This window comes from Megalobrama amblycephala, linkage group LG10, assembly GCF_018812025.1.
Source record: "Megalobrama amblycephala isolate DHTTF-2021 linkage group LG10, ASM1881202v1, whole genome shotgun sequence".
Taxonomy (NCBI): Eukaryota; Metazoa; Chordata; class Actinopteri; order Cypriniformes; family Xenocyprididae; genus Megalobrama; species Megalobrama amblycephala.
In genome coordinates, this window is record NC_063053.1 from 31,321,616 (window position 1) to 31,330,292 (window position 8,677).

The following is an 8,677-nucleotide window of genomic DNA, read 5'->3' on the forward strand; positions in this document are numbered from 1 at the left end:
AAGAAGAATGAAGTAGAATGGCGCGCTTTTTCTTAGCGTCTGTTTCCATGGTGAATCATCGATTCATCACTCTGTTGAGAATGTCTTGTGTGTTAACCGGGAACATACTCTGGGTTGGCTGAACTTACTCCCGGACGCATTTTTGGAACCAGCATACCACGAGTAAGCAAGGTTTGGGTTAATCAACCGAGAGTTCAGGGTTGTGACAGTAAGTTAACCCTCCTTTCTGGAATACACCCCTGGTGTACTATAACCTATCCTCGTTTAGTTATAATTAAAGGTCCTCTGAGCGTTTTTAGGCCAAAACATTTTTTGTCACATACAGCAAACATCTCTTCACTATCCGATAGCTGCCTGTCCCCTGAACACACTGTAAAAAAACGAGGTCTCTGTAGTCGCCACAAGCTCCGAAAACGGCAACAAAAACAAACTGGTCCAGCCTGGACCACGAATCATAATAAACATGCTCCAGCCAATAACCGACAAGAATGATTTTAAATGCGCGTTCATGACTGTTTCAGGAAGCACGGATGGGAGGGGAGGAGGAGGCGGAGGGAGGGTCTAGCTAGCCTCTGTTTTGAACGTCAACAGGAAGTTAATCCGCTCAGGATTGCTTAGAGAACCTTTAATGTGATGTACGTTCTTTTATTTCTTTAATTCAAAGTGTTCGGATTCTGCCGTTACACACAAACATTACAAATGTTGCACGCTCCTTTCAATCATGAAATGCATTGAAATTTTTTTTTTTTTCACTGTAGGCCTACAAGATTAATGTTGGAAACTTAAAGTGGTAGAATAAGCTCTCTATTTGTGATCGATTGTACTTTTGTGGAATAAATAGCAAAAATTCTGTGCTGTTTGCTCTAGATACAGACTAAAGTAAAAGTTGTTTTACGCTATGAAGCCATTTGAAGCGTCTGCCTTTCAAACGCGCCTAATTTAAATATTGTGCGGGAAACAGAAATCCGATCAGTTATCCAAAAACAGAGGCCACTTAATGTGATTAAATATAAACGCACCGTGTCCTAATTGGCTAATGATCTGATCTCCTTGATCGGATCACGGTGATCGCATATTAATGCCAAGTGTAAACGCAGCCTTAGAGTAGATTTTACTTAAAGTTTTGAGCACATGTGTAGTTCCTGTGTTTGTCCTCTGTGTGTGAAAGTGTGTGAGCAGCTGCAGTATCAGTTCAGTCACTGTGACTCTGACTGACGGAGGTTTTTGTACGACTCTTTATCACTGTGTGAACACTGGACCATTATGTAAAATCTGACAGTAATAATGTCCAGCATCTTCAGTCTGGACTCCACTGATGGTCAGAGTGAAATCACTGTTAGATCCACTGCCACTGAATCTAGATGGAGTTCCTGTCTGGAGGGTGTTTGCATAATAAATCAGGAGTTTTGGAGCTTCTCCAGGTTTCTGTAAGTACCAGGCTAAATAATAACCACCATACACATCTGTGCTGGTTCTACAGTTGATGTTCACAGTTTGTCCTGGTTGAGCTGCTGTCATTGAGGGACTCTGAGTGACGGTGATCTGTCCTCTACACTCTGAAACACACAACAAGAAGAAAATCAACTCAAAACTTTGACAATATACTTGAAGAAATGAATTGATATCAAACTTGTGCTCCACAAACCTTGAGCAAACGCTGTGAGAGTCCAGATGAAGATGATGATGAAGGTCATGTTGATGAAGATTGTTGTGTGTGTCAGTGATGAAGTGTTAAACTCACAGCACTATAAACACTCTCAGAGCACTGAAGCATCTGATCAATATGCAAACACACTCCAGATCATTTACCTGAAGACAGCAGAAACACTGTTTTGTCATTTAGTATCTTTGCTAATAAATTTCTATTGATCATTTTCAGAAACAGACACTCCTGATTTACTTCATGTTATTTTGGGTGGATCTTCTCCCTCTTAACACTGTTTTAATGATCAGTTTCATTCAGACTTTGATGCTGAGAGCATTTAATACCTGTGCTGCAGATTTGATATCATCATGATACTGTAGAACAGGTCAAAGGTCATCCAATAGAGAATGACCATCTCAATCTGGATGGATTTCATTTTCATCACTGTTTCATTAAAATATTTAATTATGAAGCAGTTTAATTGAATTAGTGGAGTTTAAATCACATGTGTTTGTAAATGTGATCAATGTAGTTTTTGACTGATTATAACAAGTAACAATAACAAGTATTTCATTTAAAGATGAATATTTAGTGTGTGTTTTCAGCTCAATCATGTTGATGTTGAGAAGAGCTGCTGTTGAGTCTCATATCAGTGTGTGTGAGTGTCGTTCGTCTCTTTCTCTGCTGGAGTTTGTGTTCATTTGAGTGTGACGGAGGTTTTTGTACGACGCTTTCACTAGAATGAAGCACTGTGGTGGACTTTCGGTGGAGGAACTAAACTGACCATCAGTAAGTCTCTAAAATTCTCTAAAAATGTTTATATATATAATTATATAATTGTTTTGTTTTTAGATTATTCACACAAGCATTTTGCAACAAGGTTTTAAAAATTATAAAAGAGTTTGAAAAAAAATTAACTGCAATATTTCATAGTAAATTTAATTGTTTTATAGTTTCTTTAAATTTGTCTGCTGTTTCACAATTACATGTTTATATTCAGTGATATTTCATGATATTTATCTTTTTTTCACTGCAAGGTATATTTTATGTCGCTTTTATATATTTATTTCTTTTTACATGTGTATTTTCAGATATTATAATAACTAACATTGTTTGTTTTTTAATATATTGATTGCAATATTTTCTGACATTTTCAATTATTTCTTAAAATACATAATTGTGTCCATATTTTTTGGTAAATTTGATAATTCTGAAATTTTGTAATGCACAAAACAAAAGTTTGATGATACGGACAAAATAATTATAATTTTGTAGGCGTCATCATCAGACAGAGAGAAAGATATGAAAAATTCATAATTTTATCTTACATTTGCTGATGATTATGATTGTGAGTGTCTTAAGTTAATAATGAAATGATCATTTAAATTTGTTTTCTACATATAAATCATCAGTTTGTGGACAATGTTTTTAAAATCAGTTTAAGATTAAACTGAACCTTATTCAGAAAAGATGAAATGACTGTAATATTTGCTGTATATCATGTCTGCTTCAGAGAACTGATTTATATTTATTCATATATCTTATACTTCATATATTTAGTATCAGTGAATATTTTATTTGAACTGAGAATATTGAAATGTAAATGCAGGATCATTACTATGTGGTTTATGAAAGAAAGCAGTGATGTGGAATTTCTGTAAAGATGAAATGATTGTGATTTTTCCTCCATTACTGTGTGTGACATCTGACTAATTGATGATCTAAAGACGTTGGTGTTGTTTGTGTGTGTTTGTGCAGCTGGTCCCGCAGTGAAGCCCTCCGTGTCTCTGCTGCCGCCCTCTTCTCTGCAGATCTCTGGAGACTCAGCCGCACTGCTCTGCCTGCTCAGCTCTTACTCTCCACAGGGGGCGACGGTGAGCTGGACGCTGGACGGGTCAGAGGTCAGCGAGGGGGTTCAGACCAGCGCAGAGAGCGAGCGGGACGGACGCTACAGCCGCAGCAGCGTCCTGAGCCTCAGCAAAGCACGCTGGGAAGGCGCGGATCGCTTCGTCTGCAGAGTAAGACATGACGGAGCTGATCACGAGGCCTCGTTCCTCAAGAGCTCCCAGTGCTGATGTTTCTCCGGTCCAGACGAGCCGTATCTGAGCGTCCGGCAGGATTCACAGCAGTCACGTGATTTACAGCTCAATACTGAAGCAGTCTTTCAATGTGCTGCCATTGCTGTTCATTCAATAAAGCTTCTGAACGCGTTACATTTGTGTCCGACTGCATCATTGATCAGTGTGTCGTTCATTCAAAGTCCTGCACTAAAGTTTCAGCTGCTTTTGATTGATTGTAATAGTTGAGAACAGCTGCATTTAGCAGGAAATGTCAAATGAAGCTCTTGGGGTTTGAACATGGTCACTGGAGACGGAGCTGCTCTATTCTGAGAGGATCACAATCACTAAACCTGCCAATGCAAATGTGATTTTCAGCTCAAACTCACAGTTTCACTCTTTGATTGGTTCAACGCTCTCAACTGGAACACTTTCACTTCTGCTCATGAGAAATGAGTTATGAGTAATACATTTAGAAACAGCTTTAGATGAAGGAGCTGCTTGAAAAACATCTGCATGTTACTGATACACCATGACTTTAGTGTAGTTTAATGTACAAAAACAAAACAACATATGAATCTACATATCAATTTACACACTCTGTTTTCTCTGATTCTGAGCATATTTGAGTCAAACCCGTCTGTCACAGGACAGATCACAGTCTAATAGAGCTGATTTCAGTCACAAGTCAGTTTTGAGCACATGTGTAGTTCCTGTGTTTGTCCTCTGTGTGTCAGTAGTGTGTGAAAGTGTGTGAAAGTGTGTGAGCAGCTGCAGTATCAGTTCAGTCACTGTGACTCTGACTGACGGAGGTTTTTGTACGACTCTTTATCACTGTGTGAACACCCAGTTACTGTTGATATAGTGTCGACTCTGACAGTAATAATGTCCAGCATCTTCAGTCTGGACTCCACTGATGGTCAGAGTGAAATCTGTTCCATAATCTGCTCCATTGCCAGTGAATCTAGATGGAGTTCCTGACTGTCGTGAATTAATGTAATAAATGAGGAGTTTAGGAGCTTCTCCAGGTTTCTGCAGATACCAGGCGAGACATTTACGGCAACCCGCTGAACGATCTCCAATTCCTCTGCTAGTTTTACAGTTTATAGTAACTGTTTCTCCTGGTTGAACAGCTGCTGCTGAGGGAGTCTGAGTCACAGAAACTTGTCCTGTAATTCCTGTGAATGATTTTTCATAAGATCATATTTGCAACAGTTATTAAAGTCAAAGTGTCCAGTACAAAATCTGTACCGAACATCACAAACATGCATATAAATCACATTTTGAGTTAATAATAGAGTAAATTAACCTTGAACAGAAAGAATGAGAGTCCAGATACAGACGCTGATGATCATCATTCTGCTTGTTGGTGGTTTAATTTCAGTTTGAATGAAGAAAAGCTCTCAGTGATGAAGTGTTAAACTCACAGCACTATAAACACTCTCAGAGCACTGAAGCATCTGATCAATATGCAAACACACTCCAGATCATTTACCTGAAGACAGCAGAAACACTGTTTTGTCATTTTGTTTGTGAAAGCTTTGCTAGAAGGCAAAATGTACTGATGACTTGTTGCATTATTTTGAGCCCAGCTGAAAAACAATAATGCCTTATTTCTCCAAGACTTAGACACTGAAATTGGTTTTGATTGATTGTAATAGTTGAGAACAGCTGCATTTAGCAGGAAATGTCAAATGAAGCTCTTGGGGTTTGAACATGGTCACTGGAGACGGAGCTGCTCTATTCTGAGAGGATCACACCCAGATAGCAAGCAATGATCGAAATAATGTAAAATGTTAATGTGTCAACGTTAACCTCATTGAATCAATATCACTTTTGCACCCTTAATTAATGTTGAAAAAATGCTGAAATTTCAACAAAAACTCAATGGTAATGGCATTGAATCAGTGTTTGCACTCTCAGAAAATGAAACACAACTACAACTGACTTAAAGCCACACAGCCTGAAATCTGACCTAAAGTCATTGTTTGAGCCAAAGGGTACAAGCCCTGCAAAGTTTACTTAAAGGTGCCATAGAATGGAAAATTGAATTGACCTTGGCATAGTTGAATATCAAGAGTTCAGTACATGGAAATGACATACAGTGAGTCTCAAACTCCATTGTTTCCTCCTTCTTATGTAAATCTCATTTGTTTAAAAGACCTCCGAAGAACAGGCGAATCTCAGCATAACACCGACTGTTACGTAACAGTCGGGATCATTAATATGTACGCCCCCAAATTTTGCATATGCAAACTTATTCAGAATCAAATGTAAACATCCAAATAAATACTATACTCACATGATCCGATGCATGCATGCAGTATGCATGATGAACACTTTGTAAAGATCCATTTTGAGGATTCTATTAGCTGTGTGAACTTTGTTTATGCAATGTATATAGAGTCGAGAGCTCGGGGCGGGGAGCGCAAGGATTTAAGTGGGCCGCAGCCTGAATCGGCACATTTCTAATGATGCCCCAAAATAGGCAGTTAAAAAAATGTATTAAAAAAATCCATGGGGTATTTTGAGTTGAAACTTCACAGACACATTCAGGGGACACCTTAGACTTATATTACATCTTGTAAAAAAAACGTTCTAGGGCACCTTTAACAGGGTATATGTCCAACATAAGACAAACACTTGGTCTTTGGATAGCTTTAATGCACGTGTTCACCACCTAACATAATAGGTTTAGCATGTAGCTTGAATTGTCTTTGGGATCCTTTACAGCTCAGAAACACCAATCCAGAAACACTTTCTAAAACTGTGAGAAACAAACGTGTATAAAACACATCAGGGGTTGAATACAGGTCGAGTTTATTCTGCAGAAAGAACATCATCAGACCTTCTCTGAGACTTTCTGAACTGTGTCATGTCAGATAACGTGGTCACAACATTGAACCAAAACACACACATATTCCCTTACATGCAGGGGGCGCAGGTGAGCTGGACGCTGGAGGGGTCAGAGGTCACAGAGAAGGTTCAGACCAGTGCAGAGTTTGATACACAAAAAAACAAAAAACAAACAAAAAAAACAAGCTATGGTTGTTTGATCTGATATCAGTTTACTCTCTCAGTTTTCTCTGATTCTAGTTGAGTCAAACCCGTCTGTCACAGATCAGATCACAGTAAGGGTCAGATTTACTAACAGCTAGCACAAGCGCAAACCCTCTTTTGGCATTAAAACACTATTGTCAGGATTTACTAAAGACACACAAATTAGTGCTGAAAAGAGTGAGTAGTTATTTCTGCACCTGACATTATTGCACATGCATTTGTAGGAGTTTCCCTTTCAGACATTTATGGGAGGAGAATATTTAAATGAATCACGCAAGGTGATTTACTAAGGTTTGTGCTAGTCAATTTACTGGTATTTGCACCATTGTGCACAAAGCTTCAGTTGAGGAGAAACTGAGGAAAGGATGGTCAGTTTCATCAGAAGGGTGTGTGAGTGTGAAACACAGTATTCCAGTCTTATGATTATTGTGGACTATAACTGCACTACTGCTTTATACTGCATATATGTGCTTAGATTAGTTATTTGTTTGGTGATTTGCTAAACCTCTTTCTCTGATCAGTGGAGCTCTCTCAGTGAACTTGAACAAGCTCCTACAGCTAACAGGCAATGCTCTCGTAACTTTGGCTAACGTTCTGGAAATGTTCTCTCAAAGTTATGAATAAACGTTCTTCCAGTAACATTAATAGAGTGTTTGTTCAACGTTATCTGGTATTTAATAAAGTTCTCAAAAGGTTAGCACAAAAACATTATTTATACATTGTTTGCAGAAGAGTTTTAAATGTTCTCATAACGTTGGAGGAAAACATTCTCTGAACAAAAATGTGTTAGCTGGGTGAAGTATATTAAATATAGATATCACAAGGTGAAAATAAAATATGGTGGCAGAATTGTTGTTGACCCTGTGTTAAATGAAGGTTTCTTCATCTTAAATACACCTTTATTAAGAATTAAAAATGAAAAGAATTTTTATTAGAATTTAAAAATGATGTTAAACATAAGGTGGTGTCATAGAGGCCCATTCGACCGCTCCGGACACATCGACACAACGGTCAACATGACGCTGTTCATCACTCACACTTACAAATCAATGACTTTCATCAAAAATATCACAGCATTGTGCAGCATATAAACCACTGAGCTTTAAACTCCAGACGGACAGAGGAAAACCTTTCAGAGGTGAGGATGTGCTGGTTTGTGTTGTTGTATAACTCAATATGTAAAATCACATTAATGATCAACTAAATGCTGTGAAAATAGCAGCTAATGTCTATTGCATATATAGATATTCATATGTGAATGAGGTTATGAAGGGAATGAGGCAGTAGAGGGCGATACTGATTATTCCTTAAATATCTGCCACACATCTTCCTCTTGGAGCTCGTGGACATGCTGGAAATCACTAGAATGAGAGTTGAGGTCTGGACTGTGTTCTGATAGAGGACTGTGTGTGTTCATCAAGTGGAAGTTGATTTGATTGTTTTGCTGCTTGAGGTTTCTGCAACTATTTATGAGTGTTTGATGATTTTATACTTGTGATTTATGTCAGTATTGTTGTTCTTTTGTATAATAACCACACCTTGATCCACATGTTGATCCATATCTCAAATAAAAGCAACTAATGAACTTTGTGTTTTATAATCGATGCCCCACAGTGATTTTACTATTTAACTAGTTCTCATGAAACTTTATTACAGAGGTTGCAGATGCAGTCAGGAGTTCACTTGCTCTCCAGTGTTCACGGACCAGATCTGACTGATCCAATATGGTGGACGACTCACATGTAGATCTCAATCATGTCACTGATCTATAAGAGCACAAAATCTCAAGGATGTGCAGATATACATTTTCCACAACATTTTTAGTCTAAAGAGGGTATGAATATGAGGAAATTTAACAGTGACACTGATGGACTTTGTCTGTTTCTCTCAGCTAATGCTTTGAATTCTGACCTCA

General features: G+C 38.2%; 1 long non-coding RNA gene and 2 gene segments (V, D, J or C); 1 reads left to right on the forward strand and 2 right to left on the reverse strand.

The window, feature by feature from the left end:
* Nucleotides 1-1,239: 1,239 nt before the first annotated feature.
* On the reverse strand, nucleotides 1,240-1,694 carry LOC125277386. The segment is given in 2 exon segments: nucleotides 1,240-1,556; nucleotides 1,646-1,694. Coding segments are annotated over 2 exon segments (366 nt in total).
* A 514-nt stretch (nucleotides 1,695-2,208) lies between these two features.
* On the forward strand, nucleotides 2,209-3,858 carry LOC125277397. The gene is made up of 2 exons (XR_007186890.1): nucleotides 2,209-2,434; nucleotides 3,404-3,858. It is a non-coding gene; the product is annotated as an uncharacterized LOC125277397 (long non-coding RNA).
* A 142-nt stretch (nucleotides 3,859-4,000) lies between these two features.
* Nucleotides 4,001-5,149, reverse strand: LOC125277365. The segment is given in 2 exon segments: nucleotides 4,001-4,880; nucleotides 5,012-5,149. Coding segments are annotated over 2 exon segments (396 nt in total).
* Nucleotides 5,150-8,677: the final 3,528 nt, after the last annotated feature.